General features: G+C 42.4%; 1 protein-coding gene across 2 annotated transcripts; it reads left to right on the forward strand.

Moving 5' to 3' along the window:
• The first annotated feature begins 926 nt into the window (after positions 1–926).
• LOC306981682 (epidermal growth factor receptor substrate 15-like 1) lies at positions 927–25,890 on the forward strand. 2 transcript variants are annotated; one of them, XM_079581313.1, is made up of 25 exons: positions 927–1,024; positions 6,020–6,064; positions 6,354–6,443; positions 6,571–6,618; positions 8,624–8,719; positions 10,044–10,112; positions 10,324–10,449; positions 10,520–10,579; positions 12,369–12,611; positions 14,589–14,746; positions 14,898–15,054; positions 16,704–16,766; positions 16,849–16,934; positions 17,017–17,089; positions 17,203–17,364; positions 19,199–19,396; positions 19,479–19,655; positions 19,801–19,912; positions 20,328–20,378; positions 22,492–22,625; positions 22,739–22,796; positions 22,948–23,096; positions 23,183–23,276; positions 23,690–23,836; positions 24,970–25,890. In XM_079581313.1, the coding sequence occupies exons 1-25, from the start codon at positions 998–1,000 to the stop codon at positions 25,131–25,133; spliced, it is 2,787 nt and encodes a 928-aa protein (XP_079437439.1). In that variant the 5' UTR covers positions 927–997; the 3' UTR covers positions 25,134–25,890. The 2 variants fall into 2 exon arrangements, 1 of the variants encoding a protein (XP_079437439.1); XR_013794128.1 differs by lacking the exons at positions 22,492–22,625; positions 22,739–22,796; positions 22,948–23,096; ... (1 more) ...; positions 23,690–23,836; positions 24,970–25,890 and having other exon boundaries at positions 19,479–19,674; positions 19,823–19,912; positions 20,328–20,355.
• Positions 25,891–26,173: the final 283 nt, after the last annotated feature.

A 26,173-nucleotide genomic window follows, 5' to 3' on the forward strand; every position in this document is an offset into this window, starting at 1 on the left:
AAAAATACAGGTTCTCCTCTGGCCAGGATTCCCCTTAAAAAGAGATTCTTTATCTCAGGGACGTTCCATGTTAAATAAAGGTCAAATTAAAATAAACCTTGTTTACAGGTGTAATTATTTATTACTTATCTACAGGGTCGGACTGGGAATGAAAAACAGCCCTGGACTCTGACCAGCCTGGCCCAAATTAGCATAATTGTGACACTTCAACAAATACTTAACCTCTTACCCCCCGCCTTAACATTAACGAGTGCATTTTCCCCAGTTCGGCTTTTTATTATTATTTTTTTGACTGGTATCATCAGCAAAAAGAACTGGAAAGGTGGTCGTAGAAACAGAAGCAAAATCATTAATATAAATAATAAATAATGATGGTCCCAAAACTGAACCTTGTGGTGCACCATACTCCACGAAATTCCTTTTAGATTCATGTTTTTTTATACTGAGCTTTACCCAAATCTAAAAGCTTCTCGACTGGAGAGCAACAATGTAACGCCTCATTTGAAAGATAAGACCTACAAAAGTGATGGAAACTTTTCGTCACGTCGCCACATTTTTGTCACATTTTTGTTGTTTTATTAATGATTTTTTTCAATCATTTCTATCATCATCTATCATTGTTTTTCTCATGTTTTTGTTGACTTTTCATCCCCTTTTTCTCGCTATTTTGATGCTTTTCTTTTTAGCTTTTGATTTGGGTAAAGCTCGGTTGAGCCAGTGGCCCTTCTGTGCTCTTCCAGAATGGACATATGGCCCAGTCCGCCCCTGCTTATCTTCTATCGTGTATCACAACCTGGCTATAACCTTGTAATTACACGGATATAACACCAGGTTATGGGTCTACATCACATACTGGGGCCCCCAAACTGTGACTATGAGGCTATGAGGCCCAGCCCCAGAACCCTCCCCAAAGCTCGCGCCGGCCGTGCGTCGGTGCGCTCTGCTCGGGGTTTGTCAGCCTGTGGGAGCGGCTCCTCCGCGGAGGGACAGCAGAAAGATGGCAGCGCTCTCATCTCTCACGCAGGTACGGGTCTCGCTTTCCTTTTCCCCAACGACACTCCTGAGTTCGTTCAAACCCGGGGGGGCTTCGCTGCCGCTCGCGTTCTCCATCCCGTATTTACCGAGCGGCCTGAAAACGCACGTTATTCGGGCGCAGGACGAAGCGGATCCGCCGGAGCTCGGCCTGCGCGGGGACCGTTATCCAGCCGCTCCGGGCAGCCTTAGCGCCCTCCCTCCGCATCCAACCGGCGCTAGCTACGTGCGTTCGCGTTTTCTCACGGGGAAATATCAGAAATGCGCGCCGTGACAAGCTCGGTTTGCGTGTCCAGGAGCGACATTAACACGTGAGCGTCCCCGAATGACAGTGCAGTTAAAGGTAACACCGGGAGCCGGGCTGGGGTTTGACCGCGGCTAACCGTGGCTAAGCTAGCAGTCTGTGATTGAAGACAAGATGGATCAACGGCAGCGCGTAGAAGATGCTCACGTTAGCCGCGCCGAGCTTAGCCAGGGTTTACACCTCCTGTTTGGGCCTGTTTGGATGTGGTTAAGCCCTGGTTGGTTTGGGACGGGAGTTTAGGGTTTTTGTTTAGTTTTCCTCCTGGGGTTTTGCATTTTGGCTGCTGATGCTCATTCATTTCCCACCCGGTTCGGACACTGTGGTGGTTTTGTGTCGTTCAGCAGCTGAAAAAGTGGTAAAGGATTCAAACTTTCGCATCCAGAACGTTTGGGGAGCCAGGCTGAAGTGTGTGTTCATGTGTTCACGTGAAATAAGAAAAGAGGATTCAAGGATAACGCGACCTGAGTTGCACTGGACAGTGTGATGTCACTCATAGAGCTCGAGGCAGAGCCGGTGCTGGCCATTCTGGGGCCCTAAGCAAAGGTCCACACGGGGGGCCCTGCTGTGCGCATCCCGTGGCTATTTGACAAAGAGCAAATCCATTTACGGTAGTAATAGGGCTGTTCAATTAATCGAAATTCGATTACGATTTCGATTACAACAGTAAACGATTACAAAATTAGCATAATCGCAAAAAATCGATTATAATTTTTTTTTTTCAATTTTTTTTTTTTCAATTTTTTTTTTCTTCTAATTTTTAATTTTGGGATTTTTGTCTTTTTCTGCTGGATTTTTGTAATTTTTTTTATGGATTTTTGTCACTTTTTTGCTGGATTTTTGTCACTTTTTTGCTGGATTTTTGTCACTTTTTTGCTGGATTTTTGTCACTTTTTTGCTGGATTTTTGTCTTTTTTTGCTGGATTTTTGTCACTTTTTTGCTGGATTTTTGTCACTTTTTTGCTGGATTTTTGTCTTTTTTTGCTGGATTTTTGTCACTTTTTTGCTGGATTTTTGTCTTTTTTTGCTGGATTTTTGTCTTTTTTTTGCTGGATTTTTGTCTTTTTTGCTGGATTTTTGTCACTTTTTTGATGGATTTTTGTCACTTTTTTTGCTGGATTTTTGTCTTTTTTTGTTGGATTTTTGTAATTTTTTTGATGGATTTTTGTCACTTTTTTGATGGATTTTTGTCACTTTTTTGATGGATTTTTGTCTTTTTCTGATGGATTTTTGTCACTTTTTTGCTGGATTTTTGTCACTTTTTTGCTGGATTTGTGTCACTTTTTTGATGGATTTTTGTCTTTTTCTGATGGATTTTTGTCACTTTTTTGCTGAATTTTTGTCACTTTTTTGCTGGATTTTTGTCTTTTTTTTGCTGGATTTTTGTCACTTTTTTGCTGGATTTTTGTCTTTTTTTTTGCTGGATTTTTGTCACTTTTTTGCTGGATTTTTGTCACTTTTTTGCTGGATTTTTGTCACTTTTTTGCTGGATTTTTGTCTTTTTTTGTTGGATTTTTGTCATATTTTTTAAGGATTTTTGTCACTTTTTTGCTGGATTTTTGTCACTTTTTTGATGGATTTTTTTAAAGGCAACAAATAATCGTTTGAATAATCGTGATTTCAATTATGACAAAAATAATCGTGATTATTATTTTTTCAATAATCGAGCAGCCCTAGGTAGTAATACATAATGACCTCAATTCCTGCCCCAGCATGAGAACCACTAACCACTAAGCCACAGTCACACTGGGATTTAGAACGACACTAGTCTGTATCCCTACTTTTTTTAAATGGTGAATGGCAAATGGTCTCCTTCTCTCACCTCTGGTCAGGGGCGGACTGGCCATGTGTCCATTCTGGAAGAGCACAGAAGGGCCATTGGCTCGAGGGCCACAAGTCCCGCCTCAACCGCGCTTTACCCAAATCTAAAAGCTAAAAAGGAAAGCATCAAAATAGCGAGAAAAAGAGGATGAAAACATGAGAAAAACACGGACAAAAAAACACAACAAAAAATGATAGAAAAATAATTAAAAATTCAACAAAAACTCAAAAAATGTGACAAAAACTCAAAAAAATTTGACAAAAATTTAACAAAAATGTGACAAAAATTCAACAAAAATTCAACAAAAACTCAACACAAATGTGACAAAAATTCAACAAAAATGTGACAAAAATTCAACAAAAATGTGACAAAAATTCAACAAAAATGTGACACAAACTCAACAAAAATGTGACAAAAAAAAGGAAAAAGAAAAAAAATATATACAAAAGGTGACACAACACAGCAACAGCGCGAGGAAAAAGGTCAGTTTTGTGGGTCTTAGCTTTCAAATGAGGTGTTTCTCAGCCAAAAGAGGACAGAATGCATAGGCGGGTGGTAAGAGGTTAAAATATGTATTTGTGGAAGTGTCACATTTACGCTAATTTGGGCCAGGCTGGTCAGAGTCCAGGGCTGTTTTTCAGTCCCAGTCCGCCCCTGCCTCTGGTCCCTGACCCACGGTTTGGGAACCGCTGATTTAAAACTAACTGAAACCTGCACCTGACGGTTATTTCTGTGCTACCATTGAGAATTAACCAGCGAGTCGCCCAACTCGTAATAGACTGTGCACATTCAGAGAACCAGAGTTACTGTAAGTTACTGTACTCATGGGAACCGTGTGGATTCAGCTCCTCTTTTTGACAAAAACGCCACGGAGAACGTTTTTCGCCAGGCCCTCATTTGAAAGCTAAGACAAAACTGAGCTAAGATTTTTGTTGTCTTCACTTTTTAAAATTATCTTTTTGATTGCATGTTGTGTTTTTTTTTTTGTTCATTCCTTTTTTGTTGCATTTCTGTTAATTTAATATAGCTTTTTTTGTCATGTTTTTGTAACTTTTTGTTGCTTTTATATTGCGTTTTTTATCCTTGTTTACGTCTCATTTTCGACACTTTCTTTCAAGAAGCTTTTTCGATTTGCACGATGCTGAACACGACTTTTTATACTGTTGAAGCTAATGTTTATCGTCTCACACGTATCACAGACTAGTTTATTTTAACTGTTCATAACTGCCCATCTGTGGGTAAGTGCTGGAAATTGGCTTTTGCTGCAAGTACGATACATGCATTGTACATTTATACTTCTGTGCTGCTGTTTATGAATGTTATAGATCTATAGAAAAACAAATAAATAAATCAGAAGAATGTAAATTCACAAACAGACCTGATTGTAACTTTCCTGAGCGGGACGTCTCCAGCTCACCTCAGATCTAAATAGCCTCGCTCCTCATCTAAATCCTTTCTTGGATGTAGCATTTTCTGTCTCTACCTGCTCATTATTGCCTTTAAAGGAACAGGGCACAGTTTTTCCACACTGAGATATGTTCTTACCTGAGCTTAGACGAGTTGGTACGTACCTGTCTGGTCTTTGTGCCCCGTGGAAGAGCGTGGTAGCTTCCAATTTCACCCCCGTTTGGAGCTATTGGAATGCATTGGGAGAGGGAGAGGCCAAATGCTAACAACATCTTTGGTCGTTTTGCGTGACTGAGGGCACACACAAAGACCAGACAGGTACGCATCAACTTGTCTAAGCTCAGGTAAGCAGTGTTAATTTCGTCGACTGAAATATTCAGTCTTCATTTTAGTCAAAGTGATATTTTTGACGACTAAAATTGGACTAAAACTAAATTAAAAGTTTCTCATGAGACTAAAACTGTGACTAAAATGTCCAGATATTTTAGTCGACCAGAATAAGACTAAATAAAAATGAAAAGGAGAGACTAAAATCATCCAAACTTGTATTGACCGTCTGAAAGAGCCTCAGATCATGTAAATTCACTGCCAAATTAACATCCCTGAGCTTTATTCATGTGGAGCAGCTCCATGAAGCAGAGGAACAAGATTAAATATGATTATAATGAATATTATCAATATAAGTCGACTAAATTAGTCTTAATTTTAGTCGACTAAAGTGGTTATCGCTCTCGCCTCACAGAAAGAAGGATGTGGGTTCAATCCTGGACTGCGCGGGCCTTTCTGTCTGGTGTTTGCGTGTTGTCCCCTTGTCAGTTTCCTCCTGATGCTACGGTCAACCCAAAACATACACAATAGGCTGTCCAGCCAGGTTATTCTGACCTGGACATCTGGAGCGATGCCTGGGTGGATCAAATGCAGAAGAAATATACTACTACTTTTAATACTTAGTGCTTTTAAATAACATGTTGCACGTTGGTAATAAAGCTGGTTTCATTTTCTCATCATATTTTTCCATTTACCCATCCCAATACTAGAATTTTAAATCTCATGGGGATGTTATGGTTGGTGACCGACCCAAAGTTAAATAATCTGCTTTTGCTTCTTTCATAATATTTCTCTCAGTCAGTGAAAAAGGAGTTAACATTAGGTTTAAAGCTCCGGTATGAATTCAATTTCTAGTATTTCAATTTCTATTCTTTAATGGGGTGACAGTGGTGGAGGTGTAGGGCGGTGTCATTGGGCAAGACACTTCACTTGCCTTGCCTCCAGCGCCTGCTTACACTGGTGTATGAATGGGACTGTGAATGGGTGAGTGGCTCCTTGATGTAAAACACTGTATCGCACTTATTCAATACAAATTGTGGCTTCAAGGTTGCTAAAACTGTGCAGCCCAATTTTGCTCCCCACTTCTACAGTCCTGTCGCTGAGGTTGACAGTGTTCCTCTGCTCCACAGCTGTCCAGTGCCAACCCTTCCGTCTTCGAGACCTTCTATCGACAGGTAAGAGCCACCCTAAGGCGCATGTGAACAGCTTTTTCTCCAAACACTGAACAGTAAATCACCTGTTACCTCACATTTGCACACATTCACTTCTGCTATTGTGTATATTCAGAGTTTGCTCATTTGACTATTTAAAAATAAATACATTTGCATGCCCTCATAGACTACTGCATGCACTACTTTGTAAATGTACTTCGCTGACAATGTCAATGAAAGGTGCACATATCATGACAAAGGAAAAAACAGCCCTCGTCTTTAACCTCTGCCTCTGCCCCTGTTCCTTTTGCAGGTGGACCCCGGAAACACAGGCAGAGTGGGGCCCACAGAGGCTGCACTGTTTCTTAAGAAGTCTGGCCTCCCTGACGTCACACTAGGAAAGGTATACAGCCCCTACACCGCTGTCTGTTTCTTTTAACAATCACAATGTTGCCTTTTGTTTACAAGGGAGGGACAACAAACAAACAAAGTTACTGTTGACCCTGGGTTCACTTGTGTTCTGTTCTCAGATCTGGGACTTGGCAGACCCCGATGGGAAAGGCTATCTGGACAAACAGGTGTGACACAAAACACGCAACCATCTTGCAATATTTTTGCCCAAAACAGATTAATTTATGTATTTTTATGGTTATACGAATATCTGCTATGTTTAATGAAAGGACTCCGACGTGAGAAAGACGACGTAAAAGCTCCAAATCTAAACATTGTTGTTGAGCAGCACAGTGGTGCAGAGGTTAGCGATTATAGATGGATGGATGTGAGTCCCATATATGTTCATTAATGGTAGTTCATTAATGGTCTCTTCTTGAGATAGAAGGAGTTCAAATAAATCAGGTATATGAAACCAAGCTGCTGGGAGTTTTAGTGGACTGTAAATTAAACTGGACCAAACATATAGAAATGATAGGGGTAAAAATGGCACGGGCGATCTCAATGATAAAAAGATACAAGCACTGTCTTACACAGCAATCTACTAAACTAATCACACAAGCGCTGGTACTGTCCTACTTGGACTATTGTCCAACAGTCTGGTCAAATGCAACATCTGAAGGAATAAAAACCTTACAAGTAGTCCAGAACCGAGCAGCACGAATGGTGCTGTGACTACATGACAAGCACAAAAGAAATGCTGAATAAACTAAAATGGTTGTCAGTGAAAAACAGACTCTTGTACTCTCTGTTATCCTCAGTAAAAAGTATTATGTCAACAAGATGTCCAAAGATTACTTATGAAAATCTTCTGTTCAGCCACGAGAAACACAAATATAAAACCAGACATGCAACGGCCAGAAAATTTCTCTTGCCAACAGTAAGATCGAATAGCATCACGAGGACCTTCACATACAGAGCTATGCAGGCATGGAATGGACTTCCAGATAGTCTAACGTTAGTGGAGGACAAGAAGAGATTTAAATTGTTACTGAGAAAACTCTTACAAACAAATATGGATTGAATTTGGCGAATGAACGTGTCATGTGATATTCCTTTCTGAATGCAAATATGTGCTACTTTTATGTACAGCTTTTATAGGATTTTAGTAGGATATACAGATGTACCGATACACATTTTTGTATGGATTTAAATACTGTTTTTACTTTTTGTGAATGGATTTAGTGGGACCCCAGGAAGAATAGCGACAGCATGACTGCGCTAATGGGGATCCTTTCAATAAACAATAAACATGCACTGTGTGAAAGAAATAAACAACATTTAAACATTAAGTTGTGGAGATGATGGAGAGCTCACGCGGTTCCTTTAGAACGTACCACTCATCTGCACTTGTAACTCGGACAGGTGACAAACCCCATCGCCGTCTTCTACCTCTGTCCGCAGTGTTTACTGCACACTGGGGCGGGGCAGCAGGATGCCCTTCCACGCTGCGACGTGGCTTCTGGTGCTAAATAAATGCTTTTAATTTTCTCACCTATGAAATGTATGGATGGACAAAGCAAAGCGAAGCCTCGAGCGATTCAACACGGACCCAGCTCAGAGCAGCTTCGACACTGGGAAACTCACAGGGTGCGGAGGGCAGCGCTTTGGTTTGACTGAACACCCGGGTTTAAAGAATTATATAATCGAAGTTATACATTTTAAGTTCTTAACACACTTTATATCTAAACGCCCACAGTGTGTTTAGTTTAGTTTAGTTTATTTGGTTTATTTGGGCTGCAAGGTCACAGATCGACTCATTACATTTGCAGCAACACTATTCCCAAAGGGAGATTGCGGAAGATTACTTAGAAATGCCTACCCCCTAAGGATGGGTATCGTTAACGGATTCATCAATACTACTACTCTTCTCGTACTGCTTATTGATTCGGTATTTGAACGGTACTCTTGTCAGTGCTTTAGAAGAAAAAAAGTTAGATTGAGGCTACTGTATACGTAGTCTTGGTCATTCTAAAGATCTACGTCCTTCCGAGTCAGAAACAGACTCTTTAAGGAGGTACCTCAGGATCAGTTGTTCGTTAAAGTTCATTTGCTGATTATGTTTGACTTTGTACAAGTGTTTTAACAGTGACCGCACAGTTTTTCACTCCCGCTTGTCTGCTGTCCGTGCAGGGGTTCTATGTGGCCCTGCGCCTTGTGGCCTGTGCACAGAGCGGCCAGGAGGTGTCACTGTCCAGCCTCAGCCTCCCCGTCCCACCGCCCAAGTTTGTGAGTATAATGCCACAGAATGTCGCTACGGTCCTGCATGCTTCAGTGTGGATACATACTTCAAAAAGTTACTTACGTTAATCTGGCTCTGGAAATAAGTGTTTCTCTTGAAGTGGACATGTCGTGCAAAATCGATTTGTTCTGTACTTCCTGGAAATAATATTGTGATAAAGATAAATAAGGCCTTTTCTGCATCAAACTGTCCAGATGGGGTTTATCTTTTTTATCAGCTCAATCCAATGATGATGATGATCTTGTGAAAAACGTAATAAGGTTTTCATGTTTATTTAGTTCATGTTCAGCTTATTCTTATTCTTCGTATTCTATCATTACACTATGAAAAATATTTAAACAATATTTGAATATTATTATGCAGCGGGCAAATTGCATTAAAAGCCAGTTTTATTAGATTAGACTAGACTCAAAACTATGGCAAAAAGCCTTTATAACATTTTGCTTGATGATGTTTCAGATAAATGGTTTTATTGTATTTGCGTGTTTGTTTTGTTATATATAGTTAGTGTACAAGGCCGTGGGAACCCAGGGTGCTGAGGGCGCAGCAGCACCCCCTGGCGGATAATTTATGAACTGCAGGTAATATTAACCCCTTAACTCCCACCTGAACCGAGGACATTTTCTCCAGCTTTACCCCCAGTCCAAAAGCTTCTGGAAAAAAGGTGTGAAAATAGCAACAAAACTGAGACGAAAACAAGGATGAAAATGTGAAAAAAGTGAGAAAACATTGACGAAAAAGTGACAAAAATGTGACAAAAAAATGAGAAAAATTTGACGAAAAATTAAGGAAAAAATTGACAAAAAATTGACAAAAGAGTGAGAAAAAATGGACGAAAAATTGAGAAAAAATGGACGAAAAATTGATAAGAATTTGACAAAAAAACGCGAATAATTTGACGAAAAAGTGACAAAAAAGTCCCGAAAATTTGACAAGAATGAGACGACTGCCCAACAAAAAAAGTGATGAAAAAAAATCTGATGTGAGGAAAAAGATAGTTTTGTAGGTCTTTCAAATGAGGCGTTACACTGGCCTACAGGATTTGGGTAAAGCTGAACTGGAGAAAATGCTCTCGGTTCAGGCGGGAGTTAAGAGGTTAATAAATAGGATTTATGCACAGAAAAAGTATTTTGGGGGTAAATTTTGTCCCTCAGCGCCCCCTAACTAAAATATCTTCCCACGGCTCTGTCAGTGTTCGACCCAAGTGAACGTTCTGAGTTGATCCAGATTTGGTGACCTCGAGCCCTGCCTGTGTCTGTGATTGTTGGTTGGCGGTTTTTGCTCTGACAGCTCGTGGTTCTCTCGTTGCAGAAAGACAGCAGCAGTCCGTCGTTAGGCAGCGTGGCTCCGGCCAGCGCAGAGCCGCACTGGGCCGTCAGGGTAAAGCCCTTTTTCACATTTTTTTTTACGTATGGTTCTGGTATATGACTCACAGCATCACCAAAATCATGTTTCTAAGAATAGACTTACTTCTCTGTAATACTGTCAAGTTAACTGAGGGAAATGATCTCGAGCAAACTCACAGAACAATGATGACTTGCACTTTGTTAAAGAGCTATGTGTGCTTCACTGACCTTGCGTGTGCGTGCAGACAGAGGAGAAGAGCAAATTCGACGGCATTTTCGAGAGCCTGGCTCCGGTGGGTGGGCTGTTGTCCGGAGACAAGGTCAAACCTGTGCTCATCAACTCCAAGCTGCCCCTGGACATCCTCGGAAAGGTATTCTCATATTTAGCTCGAGCTGAATGAAGAATTGTACGTTTGACTAAAACCTCTGCCTGTCTCGTAGGTCTGGGACCTCAGCGACATTGATAAAGATGGTCACCTGGACAAGGATGAGTTTGCAGTGGTGAGTGAATGTCAGTTATGGATGTCGCCAGTGGAGATCAGTGATTCCGGATTTTCCGAACAGCTCTGAGGGTCCTCTTTAGTTTTTATTGAGTTTATGCTTTAGTCGTCTTTTGGGTTAGTCCTAGTTCCTGGTTTAGTGATGTAGATTAGAAGGTTAGCGATGTAGCTTTGGGGTTACCGTAAATGCTCTAATACTGGCCTGTATTCCATTAGCGGCCGGGTCTCTAACAGAGGCCGGGTTCGCGGCTGGCGGAGGCAAATTAAAGCCGGTCTCTAAAACAGGCCGTTGCTTTTATTAGAAACTATATTCCCCATGTTAGGAATTTGTCTCATACTCGTGTAAAAGAAAACTCACGTGCAGGAAGTAACAAACGGGAACCCGGGCCGAGGGGGACGCTGCGGAGGAGCTGATCCGAGCATAACTTTGACACAGATTTAGCCGCTTTTCAAACCTCCAGTGATGATATTTGGAAACAGGACAAGCAACAAATGTTGTGTGACCCTCCAGGGTTTTAATAAAGTCTCCATCGCGTCTTCAAAGCACGTCCAGCTGCTCCGTGTGCAGGTCAGTCCCACGCCTCAAAATAACTCCTCCCATCAGCGCGAGCGTCTCGTCTTCTCTCGGGTCAGTCTCATGATCGATCACAAACACAAACGCTCCGTCTAAACTCGCCTTTTACACAAGATAACAACAAATAATCCGGTCCGTGGTAAAAACGAAACAGAAACCTGCAGTGACATTGATGTCAAAGCTCCGCTAACAGCAACGAAACACTTCCTGTTGTCCCGACAAAATAAAAGGCGTCAATGTTCCAGCCGCTGGGAGAGGGTTTGAAATGTTAATTAATAAATGAACCTAATATTTTAGGTGCAAATGGACACAAATCTCGTTTTTCTTTATTTTCCTGGTCGTCCGTTTTGCTCAAATAGAAATAAAGGCCTGTCTCTAATTGTGGCCTGGTTCCAATAAAGGCCTGGTCCTAGATGCCCTTGATTAAATAAAGGCCCTGGCCTATATTAGAGCATTTACGGTAACTCTGGTTTACGCGGTACAATGAAGTTACATCACTGTCTATCAGTGTAGATCTCTATAGTAACAAGCCCTTGGTGCTAAGGTTGGGCGTCCCCTTAATTGGCAGTTGACGATGTTGAATCATGGTGATGGACGATGATATTGGAGGTGGAGGGTTTGGGTGTGTGCTGAGCATTAAAGGTATTATCACAGACTAACATGTCGTGTCTCTGACAGGCTACTTAAACTAGCATGCATGTGTTCAGACTGCAGAATGAAGTGACCCAATTCTGACTTTTTTTCGCCCCTATGCGACCTGTATCTGATCTTTTCATCAGTCTGAATGACACAGGTCCGATCTTTTCAAAGGCGACCCAGTCCACTTGAATATGTCCTAAACCCGATACATATCTGATCTTCCAAAGGTCGCATTTATCTGACCTGCACGTCATCGATGCACTCCAAATACCATTAATTTTGCACTAAAGTAGACGTGAGCGGGAGGAAGACAACACGTGCACTTGTTGAATAAAGTTAGAGTCTATACGGCTCATTTCCACAGCTGCACGTTAAAGACATCGCTGCCTCTGCTCCACAAAAGTCCATTGTATAAAAAACTGCACCTTGTTCAGACTGGAGATCACATACACGTCACATTTGAGAGTCTTGGTGTCAGAATATATTGATCTTTTGACATCCCTAATTGTTATACTCCAAGTCCACTTTGGCACTTTGGTCCTGGTTCAGTCTGTGTCTCCTGTGCCCCTCCCGTCAGGCCATGCACCTGGTTTACCGCGCCCTGGAGAAGGAGCCCGTCCCCCCGGTCCTCCCAACCCTGCTGGTCCCGCCTTCCAAGAGGAAGAAGAGCCTGGTCTCGGTGTCCGGGGCCCTGCCCGGTCTACCCGCCAGCCCCCCACCTCCCAAAGACTCCCTGAGGTCCACCCCGTCCCACGGCAGCATGACCTCCCTCAACAGCACGGGCAGCCTGTCTCCCAAACACACCATCAAGTCCGCCCAGGTAAGAGTCCAGTTTCACTAAGCTTGGAGATATGTTCTTAACCTCTTACCCTCTGCCTTTTCTCCAGCTCAAAAGCTTCTTGACTGGAGCTGGCAGCCTATAGGCCAGAGTAACGCCCCATTTGAAAGCTCAGGCCTACAAAACTCACCGCAACGTTTCTATCACATTTTTGTCTCTCTTTTGTGGCTTTTTGTGGCTTTTTTTATTGTGTTATCGTTGCTTTTCCGGTGTGTTTTTTTCGCTCCTTTGCCAAATTTTGTTGTCTTTTCATCCTTGTTTTTGTCACTATTTTGACACTTTTTCCAAGAAGCTTTTAGATTTGGGTAAAGCCTTAACTGGAGTAAATGTGCTTGGTTCATTTTGGGTTAAAAGGTTAAAGTTTTGAGAAACATCGGTTCCGATCTGAGAAATGTGCCACAAAAACTAATGAATCATCATGAAAAATCCCCAAATCCCTGGGCGAGTGTTTCACTTCATTCACGCCGGTCATTTCTTCTTCTACTGCTGAAGAGATCCAGTCTGTTTCAAGGATAATACACAAACTGCTCATAGTCCAACACCGTTCTGCACCAAAATTTGCATCTGTTATTCAAAAACAACAGGCCACAGAAAGGCTTTATACAGTCACTGACCAGTGGGACACAATTTATCATCCCGAAGACTTCACCAAGGAGCACTTTGAGACACAAAAGCGGGCAAGCGAGGTTCATGGAGAGCGAGGCAGGGGGAGAGCGCACATGGGTCGCAGTTACAGCGTGCACAACAGTTTGTAGATTAAATATGTGCAACAGTGCATGGACATTGTGTGAAGAGAGTCTCTCTGTGTGGGTAACACAGCAGCAGTTTCCCTTGTCATTAATGAGACGAGCAGTGTCCAGATGCTGCTTTTAAAGGAACAGGCCACCGTTTTTACATACTGAGATATGTTCTTACCTTAGCTTTGACGAGTTCTTTAGGACCTGTCTGATCTTCACCCGTGCCTTCAGTCACATAAACACAGCGCAGACGGCGTTAGCATTTAGCCTCTCCCTCTCTCCTCTATAGCTCCAAAACAGGTCAAGATAGAAGCTACCAAGCTCTTCTACGTTTCCCCTATTTAAATATGGTTACGTGAAGTGTTACACTACAAAGTATAATTACACAAAATTAAACAATGTGGATTTTCTAAGCGGATAAAAGGGGGAGCTATATTGTAAGGCGTAATAATACCAGGAGTAGTTTTGGCATCCGAACAGTAAAGTGAAGATATTACTGCGCGGATTTCGAACTACTCCTGGTATCATTACGCCTTACAATATAGTTCCCCCTTTTATCCGCTTAGAAAATCCACATTGTTTAATTTTGTGTAATTATACTTTGTAGTGGAACACTTCACGTAACCATATTTAAATAGGGAAAACGTGGAAGAGCTTGGTAGCTTCTATCTTGACCAGTTTTGGAGCTATAGAGGAGAGAGGGAGAGGCTAAATGCTAACGCCGTCTGCGCTGTGTTTACGTGACTGAAGGCACGGGGGAAGATCAGACAGGTCCTAAAGAACTCGTTAAAGCTCAGGTAAGAACATATCTCAGTGTGTAAAAACGGTGGCCTGTTCCTTTAACATTTACACAGATCACAACTAATTCATTCATTGGTTACAGTTTGCTTCAGTTGGGCTGTCTTATAGTAAAGATAATGCTTGTAGATGTTGACATCACAGTCTGGACACATGCAGGGACATGTGTAACAGCAGTGGACAAAGGTTATGCTCTGCACTGATGACCTTCCACACACATTCCTCCTTGTTCAGTCTCTCTGGAGCCGGTGAATTGACACTATATAGTGCAGATTCTTAACAACATGACTAAAGCAGATCATTTTTTTGTTTTGTTTTAAAGCACACCTGACAATTTCTCATCCAACGGACACTGCACACTGGTTGAAAATCACTGATGTAGAAAACAATGAGCGAGTAAGCAAATCCTCTCTCCCTTTTTCAGCATACAGTGAATTGGGTGGTCCCTGTGTCGGACCGCGGGCGCTACGACGACATCTTCCTGAAGACAGACGCGGATATGGACGGGTTTGTGAGCGGGCTGGAAGTGAAGGACATCTTCATGCAGTCGGGACTGTCCCAAAATGTCCTGGCACATATATGGTAAGAGAACAGCACAAATACCCCCGATATGTGTAACTGAAATGGTCTTTATTGAATCTATTGTGCCTCAGACTTCCTTCCTTGCAGAATGTTTAGGCTTCACTTTAAGCCCGATTCGTCCACTCACTTAATGGTGTGTTGTGGTCTGCAGGGCGCTGGCAGACACCCGGCAGATTGGGAAGCTGTCCAGAGAGCAGTTCTCCCTGGCCATGCACCTGATCCAACAGAAGGTCAGCAAAGGCCTGGACCCTCCCCAGACCCTGACCGCAGACATGATGCCCCCGTCCGATAGAGGCACCCCGGGGCCGGTAAGTCTTAGGGAGATTCATGATATTTTGATTTGTGACACTGGCACAACCCTTTTATACTGGCAGGACAGTAAAGGGCAGCACTGTGGTAGTGCCCTTTCCAATTAGCTCCACAAAGACTTCCAACATTTCTACAAACACTTAATAAGTAATTTTCTTTTTGTTAAAGGGGCTGGATGCAAGTTGGCCATTGTATGCTCACTACTGCCACCTCAGTTCATATGTGTAACTGCACCTTCTATATTAACCCTTGTGTGCCCCATAATGCAGAGTTACACTCGTGGTCACCTGGAGTCATTTTTGACCCCATTTTGTTTCTCTAATATCTCAGCCATAAAATATAATTTTTCAATAAGTTTGGGTTCTATCTTTAGTGTAACTTCAGACTAATGGCCTGATACTAAATTTTTGTGTTTTTTATTTTTTTTCAGTTCGTAGGCCTTGTTTATGTAAAAAAAAACACCAAATCCTGAACAAACAACAGTCATAAAATATCAAAAATCGAATTCTGAGGATAACTCGGACTATCTGGTCAGTTTCCAAGTGGAAATAGTCAAACTTTTGTGTTAATGCAATTTTTGAATTTTTTCATACATTTGAATGAGAACAAATAGTTACGCTCGTGGTCACCTGGGGTCATTTTTGACCCCATTTTGTTTCTCTATATATTATTTCAATCATAAAATAACATTTTGAAAAAAATGTGGGTTCTATCTTTAGTTTGACTTCATAAAAATGCACTGATAGTAAATTTACCAGTTTTTATAATTTTTTGAGTCGGGGGGACATGTTTATGTAAAAAAAGTCAAATTTTGAGCCAAAAATGGCCCTGTAACACTGAAAATCCGGAAGTGGATATAACTCGAAGTATTTGGTGAATTGGGCACTGGGAGAGGCTCAAAGGTAGAGCAGGTTCTGTTTTTGAAAAATGTTTCATTTTTGAAGAGCAAATAGTTACACTCGTGGTCTCTGGGGTCATTTATGACCCCGGCAAAACCCCATTCATTTTAATGGACATGAGCTGAACCTCCATGTTTTCTGTCTTTGACCTTTTGTACCGACTTCATTTGTGCTTCAAATATGAAACTATTATTATGTTTCCATCCCAGAGGACCTCCTCTACATGCACATTCACCAGATTTTGAATTCAGATATTTTTACAATAGTTACAGGGCCTAAATTGGAGTGAATGCTCAATTGTCTCATGTAAAGCGCTTTGTGACCATGTCTGTGAAAGGCGCTATATAAATAAAGATCTTCTTCTTCTTCTTCTAAAGCCTGAAAACAGCAGCAGCTCTCCATTCATTTAAAAAAAAAAACGTCTCTATCTCTTGTGGTTCCAAAATTAACCACATATGCAAAAAATCTATAACATAAAATAGGTGACTGATTTTCACTGTGATGTTTCTCCGCTCCCCTGAGGTCTAGGAAGTTGTGGGAGGCTCATTTTAAAGCTCTAACCGAGCTCTTTTCAATGTTAAAAAATATACATCTCGCCAATAGCTGATATAAAATACCCAAATATTGGCATTTAGAAACATTTCAATGGTGTTTCTTTAACTGTCAGTGTGTGGTCTATTCCCAAGAGTGTCTTTACTCAGTGATCACTGTATTTTACAACTTTGACAGCCATTGTTTTTTTTTTACAGGGCATGGCAGGATACATGGCCACAGCGGGATCTGACATGGCTGCTCTTTCGGAGATGAGACGGGTGAGTGCTCAGTATCTCGTTGTCCTGGCCCGATCTGAGACCCCGGCCGGCCTCTCACCCTCCCCCCTTTTGTCTGCCACAGGACAGCTCCAGCTCAGTGGGGTCCGGAGAGTTCACAGGCATCAAGGAGCTCGACGACCTCAGCCAGGAGATCGCCCAGCTGCAGAGGTGACTCACAGGCTCACTCCCCGGCACTTGGAGCTCCATCACAAGACCAACTGGCACTATATAACATGATGGTGATTTTCAGGGAGAAGTACACGCTGGAGCAGGACATCAGAGAAGCAGAGGAGTCCATTAGGCACAAGAGCACGGAGGTTCAGGTGAGCTGGACAGGTCGATCGGATCATTTGTGAAAACCCTCATCCAACAAATGAATATTCCGACACACAATAAACTGCTTCTCATTCTCCTGTCCCCCCATGTCCTCTCCCAGGAGATGCAGAATGACCTGGACAGAGAGACGGCTGCCCTTCAGGAGCTGGAGGCCCAGAAGCAGGAGGCCCAGGAGCGACTGGAGGAGATGGATCAACAGAAGAACAAGCTGGAGGACATGCTGAACGAGGTCCGCTTCAAGTGTCAGGAGGAGTCCCAGATGGTGAGCTTCAATTGTCCTTTCAAGGCAGTCAATGGATTAACACCGAGAGCCACTGATTTTTACGACTCGAGACCGGACTTGATCGAATAGACTAAGACTTGAGACTGGACTTGATCAAGGGACATCATTCTGGTCTCGCCAGGCTTAAGATTTATACCCATGTAGCCACTTTTTACTCTTAAAGCAGTACTAAGTAACGTGTTTACCTTAATAAATCCTCCCCGTAGTCCCTGTGGGGGTAATATAAGTGTTTATGGGATGATTTGAGAGTCTTTCATCTCCCCCTGGTGTCTCTGGCCAGAAAACCATGTTTGCAACTTGACTGCCACCGGGCCGGAGAAAGCAATACACACTAATGTAATCACGAAGAAGAAGCTAACATGCTAACGGGCAAAGCTAACTGCGGGCTGACGTCACTTTAAACAGTATTTACAGCCAAGTTTGAGTGAAAAAAAATATTTCCATCGTATAATTGGATGCACAGTAACCCTCTCTCCCTTCGCCTTTCCTGTCAGCGTAGTATTTACTCCCCAAGACAATTAATAAGGTAAAAAATCGTAACTTGCTACGACACCTGCAGTTGCGCTTATGGCCTCTAGGGGGAAGAGTTACTTACTGCTTTAAAGCAGTCCTGACAGGAAAGGCGAAGGGAGAGAGGGTTACTGTGCATCCAATTATACAATGGAAATACTTTTTTTTCACTCAAACTTTGCTGTAAATACTGTTTAAAGTGACATTAGCCCACAGTTAGCTTTGCCCGTTAGCCTGTTAGCTTCTTCTTCGTGATTACATTAGTGTGTATTGCTTTCTCCGCACCGGTGGCAGTCAAGTTGCAAACATGGTTTTCTGGTCAGAGACACCAGGGGGAGATGAAAGACCCTCCAATCATCCCATAAACACTTGTATTACCCCCACAGGGACTACGGAGAGGATTTATTAAGGTAAACACGTTACTTAGTACTGCTTTAAGATAAAAATACCCAAAATAGCACAGTTCTGCACCTATAAATGGAAAGTCTTTGGAAACTCAACGTTTGTCAAACAGTATCTCATCTGAAAACCATCTGCTAAGACACCTGACTTTGTGTCAGATGAGAGAAGTGTGTATCTGAACTAAGTCTGATGTTGTTTGTGACATAATTGTGACGTAATTCAAGGAATAAAACATACATGAAAATCTAGATATTTAAAAAGAAAACACTATTTGAATCAGATAGAAGTGATAGAAATAATAACCCTACCCTGTGTGGGGTGACACAGGAAGTAGCTACAACATCGTTTTGCAAATTCATTAGTGTGAACCAGTGTTAATTTTGACAACATATTTTAATTTAGTTTTAGTCTTAGTCTTTTGACAAAAATGTAATTTGATTTTAGTCTAGTTTTCGTCCAAAAAATATCTTCTAGTCTAGTTTTAGTCGACTAAATTTAAGATGAATTTAGTCGACTTTGCACTTATAATATTCATTATAATCATATTTAATCTTGTTCCTCTGCTTCATGGAGCTGCTCCACATGAACAAAGCTCAGAGCTGATCCTTTGGCAGAGAATTTACATGATCTGAGGCTCTTTCAGACGCTCAATAGAAATTTGGATGATTTTAGTCTCTCCTTTTCATTTTTATTTTGTCTTATTTTAGTCGACTAAAATATCTGGACATTTTAGTCATAGTTTTAGTCTCATGAAAAACTTTTAATTTAGTTTTAGTCCAATTTTAGTCGTCAAAAATATCACTTTGACTAAAATTAAGACTAAATATATTAGTCGACGAAATTAACATTGGTGTGAACCTGTTTGTAACATGTGGGGCCTGCCTGTGTCCCCCCTGAGCAGATCTCCACCCTGCAGAGCCAAATCCACTCCCAGGAGTCGGACCTCCACAGCCAGGAGGAGGAACTGTGCCGCGCCAAGGCCGACCTGGGCCGCCTGCAGCAGGAGGAGTGCCAGCTGGAGCAGAGCCTGAACGCGGGCAAGATCCAACTGGAGACCATCATTAAGTCCCTGAAGGCCACGCAGGACGAGATCAACCAGGTACCGCCCCTCACCCCCTCAGTCTGAGAGCTTAGAACCTCCAGAGGCCAACCTCGTCCGCTCTGTTCCCCCGTCACCGCAGGCTCGGAGTAAGCTGTGCCAGATCCAGGACAGCCAACAGGAGGTGTCCCGAAGCATCGAGCAGTTCAACAGCACCCTGAACGGCACCCATGGGGGCAGCATGACCAACCTGGCCGACATGGGAGAGCCCTTCAGCGAGCGGGAGAACGGCGGATTCTCGAGCGCAAGAGCAGCCCTGGTACGGACTTAAGTAAACTGTTACATCCTGCCATTTCAGTCAAGGATGCAGCTCTGAGGAAGCGACAACAACGGACACACAAAATATGTTTGACAGGCCTCTCCACTCTGTGTGTGTGTTTGTGTGTGTGTGTGTGTGTGTGCAGCCGGACGACCCGTTCAAAGTAGTGAAGCCCTCCGTGTTCCCGACGCAGCCCCAGGAACTACACTGTGACCCCTTCCACGCTGAAGACCCCTTCAAAACGGACCCCTTCAAGGGTAAGTCTCATGTCCAACACAGCAACCAAATAAACCCCGCTGCACTGCCTGGGCTGTGTGCTTCATTCATTAAAGGGGGGGTATGGAGGATGTGATCAGAGTCAATTTTATACCCAGAGATTTGGCCATATTGATTAATAACAGGAAAAAACATAGGATAGATATCTGGTTTAGCGACAATAACACATCAGGGTAAAATGTTTTTGTTATTATGAGAAAATCAGCTTATTTTACATGATTTTAAAATGATTACAATCTAAAAAATCCTACATACCCTGTGCCTTTACCTTTTTTGTCCCGATTCATATGATTTCAGTTGTTGCTTGGCTTTCGAGCCTTTTGCTTTCAGCTTGTGACTGTCTTCTCTTTTCTTCTTGCTTTGGTGCTTCCGCCCCTGTTCTTTGCTCTCCTGAAGGGGACCCTTTTCAAAATGACCCTTTTGCAAAGCCACCGACAGCGACTGCAGGTATTTAGTTGTACATTTATCGGGGAATTGTCATTAATACACCTCACACCAGTTTTCTTTGTAGCATTTTCTGAGCGTTATTGATGAGTACAGTTGGGTAATGGGGGTGTCCCTGCTGCTCTTCACCCTGTGCCGTCCTGTCCAGTAAAGCTAACCGGCCAAAAGGAGTAACTGAATACATGTGTTGAGAAAAGGTACTTAGAATACTCATTTTGAGGAACTGTACTCTGATGAAGTTACAGTTTCCTTTGAGAACATTTAGAATACAGTTACTTTCCTAAAATCAATGGAATACGTCCTAGTATCAATCACTAGCTCCCTATTGCACATTATTATGAAAGAACCTTTAACGATGACCTATTTTTCCTCCTAAAATAAAATAAAGATATAAACACCTCAGGCCAAAGTTCATATCATGATGCGCTGTGATCTTCTGCTCTTGTGAAGCCACACAAATATAATGGCAATCAATGTGAAAGTTTTCAAAAAGTATTCAAAGTATTCAGAATACAGTGCTCTGATTAGACAAAGTAATGGAATACATTACAAAATACATTTTAAGGCAAGTATTCAGTAACTAAATGTACAATTTCTGAGACCGTTCCTACGTGCAGTATGGGTGTCAGGGGAAACCCTCTCTGAAAGTTGTAATGACTTTAGGGATGAAGCGATCTGATACTGGAAAAAATGCGATATTGGGTGTCGGCTACAAATATCCGATGCTGCACCAATACCTGTTTTGGCTCTCACCATCTTAAAAACATCTGAGTGAATCGGGGCATAGTGTGCCTCATTTTGGAGAATTCAATTACAAGTTAGTTTTAGCCTGTGTATGTATTTTTGATCGCCATGCAAAATGCTGTGGCTAGCTATGCTAAAGCTAGCGGCAGTATCCTAATGTGCTATTTCTCTTCTATTGTTTCTATCGTTTCTAACTTTATTTGATCAATTATTAAAGCAAATATTTCATTAAATAGGCTATGATGAATGTATTTGTGTTGTTTTGTCACTATGCATACTCTAAGTTAACAAGTGATGATGAACAAGAAAGGAGCTTTTTCGTCTTGTGGTTTTGCAACATTTTGCTTTCCATTATTTGCTTCACCATCACCGCCCCTGCTATAGCAACTGCAACATGTCGTGGACGTACACCCCGACTGCAACACTCAACATGTTTATTTCTGACTCCCACCGCACATAATATACAGTTAAATGTCACTTCAAAAAAGAGGTTACATTAACCGAATATTCTCCGTCATTTACTTTGAGCTTTGATGCAGCGCAGTTCTGTCTTTGGCTGCGTGGGGCTCTCACTCTAAAAGCAGCTGCTTCACTGTTCACACCGCATGGTTTCGCTTTTCGCACGGCAACTAAACAGCTTTTTAGTGCCTCGATGGCGTGCAGCAGCTAAAGACGCACGAGGCTAACTTCTCGCCCATTGTTAAAATTGAGAAAATGCAAATAATGAGCTCCAATGTACATTTGTATGAGTGTAATATGAGCCGTGATATTGACGAGCTGATGACACTCTGAATAAGTCGTCCTCCTTTGAGACTTATGCACAAGTTTATACACATTTCAACCAAGTTCAAATACATAAGCAATTTACAAACAATAGCAATATCAAGAACCACCAAAGAAAATCTTGCTCAGCTTTTATTGATCAGACTTTATTGATCTCACAGTGGAGAAAGAGAGATGACCATTGACTTTTTCCCTCACCACAGCTACTCTTAAGAAAGTCTCGGTTCATATCGGATATCTGCAGATACTCAATTCCCCAGTATCGGTATCGGAAGCTAAAAAGCTGGATCGTGCATCTCTAAAACGACATTCAAATGTGGCGCTTGTATCCCAACGTGAATAAAAAACTTGATCAATCTACTTTCTACTCACTATTAGTTGTGGAAAAAAGTTGTTATTTATTTAAAATCAAGATGTAGTTCACAGTGGCCATTTTACACATGTCCTGGAGCGTCAACATTTGAGACAATCTGAAATATGAACAGCTTAATCACCTGCATTTCAGAATATGTTTTTTATACGAAATACAAAGTACTTTTAGGTGTCACTGAACTGGCCTGACGGTTTGTGGCCTCTTTTGTCTTGCTAGATCCCTTCGGCGTGGACCCGTTTAAAGAGACGGACCCATTCAAGTCCTCGTCGGAAGACTTCTTCAAGAAAACCGCCAAGGATCCCTTCGCCACAGCCGACCCCTTCAACAAAAGTGCCACGCTACCTTCCAAGGTACGACCCTCCTGTGACTCTAGAACACTATAAAAACCTGTCGTCAAACTAAGTTATATGTAAAAAAGTACGAGTAGCTGTCACACGCGCTTATTCTGTTCTGATCTTCACAGCAAGCCGGTCACTTTCCAAGCACTGACCCCTTTTCTTCAAGCAAGTCCAAAGGAGCAGGTAAAAGCGCCCTCTTGGATTCCTGTGTGTGTACAGAAGGAATATTATCATAGCTCTATTGTACTCAGGAGATTTACTGTTTATTTCTAAGATGTTTTGATCAAAATGTCTTTCACATATGTCCTGAGTGTTGGTGTCTTCTTGTGGTCAGATCTGTTTGGGGCCTTGGACCCCTTTGGCAGCAGTTCCTTCAGCAGCACCAACGCTAACTCAGCCACAGGGTTTGCCGACTTCAGCCACATGTCCAAGCCCAGAGACCCGTTTGAGGGCAGAGCCAGCTGGCTGCCAGACTACCAGAAGGTTCCTCATATCCGTTTGCTATGGAGAGATAACACTTAAACCTTCGACATTTTTCTCACGTGGGTTTTGCCTTTCTGTCTTTGCAGTCAGTATTTCCAGACGACCCCTTCAGTAGAAAAAACGACACTCCAGCTCTGCCCCCGAAGAAAGGAGTGCCCCCAAGGCCCAAACCCCCCAGCGGTACGTGTACTCAGCTGAACCGGTGTGTACGTTTTGCTCAAAGGACCGATCTGACTTTCTCCCTGAGCCGATCGGCGACTGACTTTGCAGAGTGCAGTCAGATTAGAGCAGCATGCAGACTTTAGACTTTATTGTCCCCGGGGGGAAATTCTTCTTCACGTACACAGTGCATGTTTGACAAAAGGACAGACAGAAGAATGGACTCTCTTTATAGAACATTTAAAACTTTCCCCATAGATTTACAATACACTTGCAAATCATTTCAGTCAATTTATTTCTATGTGATTGTTCCACAGTCAACACAGAACCAATTTTCACACCACACGACTCCGTGGCTACACTTTTCGTCACATGGACAAACAAAATGACACTCTCCGGGCAGGCCATTGGTGATTTGTGGACTGTTTCCTCAGGTAAAAGCACGCCAGTGAGCGGTGAGTCCAAGGCCAGTGATCCCTTCCAGCCCTTTGGCAGTGAGGCCGTGGACCCCTTCCAGAGTAAGAAGCCGCTGGTGGACCCCTTCAGCGGGAAGGACCCCTTCGCTCCACCGGCAGGCTCAAGTATGACCCCACTGTGGACTACTGCCAAGTGACTACCGCTTTACAAACTGTTTGATCATTCATTTATGTAGAATTAACTTTGTGACTGATTGTACAGTCATGTGTTTTGGTGAATAACTCGGTTCTTGTTTTTCTTACAGGAACGGAAAAAGTCAAGGTAAGACATTCCTTATGAAATAAATGTACAGTACTACTTTTACCTTAGGACTTTAGTAAATTGTGATCCCCCTACATGTTCCAGCCATGTCCTAAGGTGTAGAATGAGCTCAGACCTATTCCCCACAACTGCCTCTCAAATCCTGTCACTCAAAAAGGTGTTAATTTGGGTCCAAAGTGCCGTCTTGTACGAGCTTAATATAGAAGCTGCAGTTACACGTATGACCTGATGTGGCAGTAGTGAGTATGAAATGACTAACTTTTATTTAGTCTCTTTAAATGTGGATGGATACTATGGACAGAAATTACTGATACAATCAAAATAATTGTCCTTTTTGCTGGATTTTTGTCACTTTTTTGCTGTTTTTTTGTCATTTTTTTGCGGGATTTTTGTCTTTTTTTGCTGGATTTTTGCCATTTTTTTTGCTGGATTTTTGCCAATTTTTTTTGCTGGATTTTTGCCTTTTTTTTTGCTGGATTTTTGTCACTTTTTGTGCTGTTTTTTTGTCATTTTTTTGCTGGATTTTTGTCACTTTTTTGCTGGATTTTTGTCATTTTTTGCTGGATTTTTGCCTTTTTTTTTGCAGGATTTTTGTCACTTTCTGTGCTGGATTTTTCTCACTTTTTGCTGGATTTGTCATTTTTAACTTAATATTTATGATGCAGAACAGTGACCCTCTTAAAACATAAAAAATACAGAGAATTACCTATGAGCATGTATTTCAGACAAATTATTAGAGCCATCATCTTATGTGGGATCTTATCTAAACTTGGAGCTAAATCTGGTCCATGGAGATCTACCCTTCTAGAAAGTTATCTAGCTTTATAGTATTGAAAAAACAGGGTTAACTCTGAACTTCCCCCGCTAACCATCGAATCCAGCTTTTAAAAATCTCTAAATGTGTGTGTACTGTATTTTTCCTGCAGTAGTGAGGTGCCTAAAAGCGTGTCACGTCCACTTCGATGTGATCTTACAGTCCTGTGTTGTGTCCAGTTTGGGAACGAGGCGCAGCAGCTGGAGTGGGCCAAGCGGGAGAGCGAGCGAGCGGAGAGGGAGAGACTGAAGAGGCTGAGGCAGCAGGAGCAGGAGGACCTGGAGCTGGCCATCGCTTTGAGCAAAGCCGAGATGTCCAACGCATGAGAGGACAGTTCCCCTCCTCCTCCTCCTCCTCCCCCCTGTTCCCCGTCTGACCGGACTGTCCGCTCAGGCCTCCGTTTATTGTCAAGGACTGATGAAGAGACTTATAGTAAATACTGTACTTTTAGAGAACTACAAACTTAACGGCCAGTGAAAGGAACCCGGCGCCTCAAGCTGAAGCTCAAGCCGAGGGCGGAGAGATGAGCGGCGAGTGTCAGATGGTCCAGGCTGCTCCTCGGGACAGTACCTCACCCACCAAACTCTGAAAACTCTAATCTTTTTTCTTTTATAGTTCAATGGCTGTCTGCTGGTTCTCCAGTGGTTCTTCTGTGGTCCTCAAGTGCTGTTGAAGATTCACCCGAATCTGCTGCTCAACACTGGTCTAGGGAAAGTAAGGACTGTATGACTTCGTACTTATGAAGGGCGGCTCGGCTCTACTCAGTGTGCATCTAGCAGGCTCTCGAGCATTTCCACTTGGAGCAGGTACTTATTCAGTATCGACAGTTGATTCATCAGAGGAGAGACACGACTGCCCTATGGAAAAAAGACATAGCATTTGCAATTTTATACTTTATACCGGTAATTACTTAATACACGGTTTTGAGCTCTGATTTCCACCAACTACTGACCGCTAGCATCGGCCACTGTTAGCTAGCCTTCAGCTTACTTTCAGTTTACATTGTATTTGTCTATTACCGGCGTGTTTGCTCCTGTTTTTGGCTAGGCACTCCTGAATTATAGGTTATAATTTCCCACAAAAAGCGCTTAAGTACGATGCTTAAGCTCAGTGTAGCTGCCGATACCGAGCACCAATCCGATACCATGGAGTGTGAATAAGAACAACAGCAAAGACCTGTAAATATCCCCTGAAACCCGGGAGCACATGGTCATTAAATATGCAAAATAAAGCCAGTGCGCTGTCACATTGCTGCTCAGTTCTGCTTCCACCCTAGAGTAAAGGGAGAGTGAAGGCATCAAAGAGGTAATACGAGTGTTTCTTTGTGATTGTTGACGTTTTTCGATTGGGCGGAGCCTCCACACCC

The sequence above is a fragment of the Gobius niger genome (genome assembly GCF_951799975.1).
Source record: "Gobius niger genome assembly, chromosome: 22".
In the NCBI taxonomy this organism is placed as follows: Eukaryota; Metazoa; Chordata; class Actinopteri; order Gobiiformes; family Gobiidae; genus Gobius; species Gobius niger.

Excerpts from the sequence above, each read along its gene's own strand:
- LOC306981682 (XM_079581313.1), top strand. The coding sequence starts at position 998 with ATGGCAGCGCTCTCATCTCTCACGCAG. Across the intron at positions 12,612-14,588 it reads ACACCATCAAGTCCGCCCAG|CATACAGTGAATTGGGTGGT; the intron begins GTAAGAGTCCAG and ends TCCCTTTTTCAG. Across the intron at positions 19,656-19,800 it reads CGAGCGCAAGAGCAGCCCTG|CCGGACGACCCGTTCAAAGT; the intron begins GTACGGACTTAA and ends GTGTGTGTGCAG.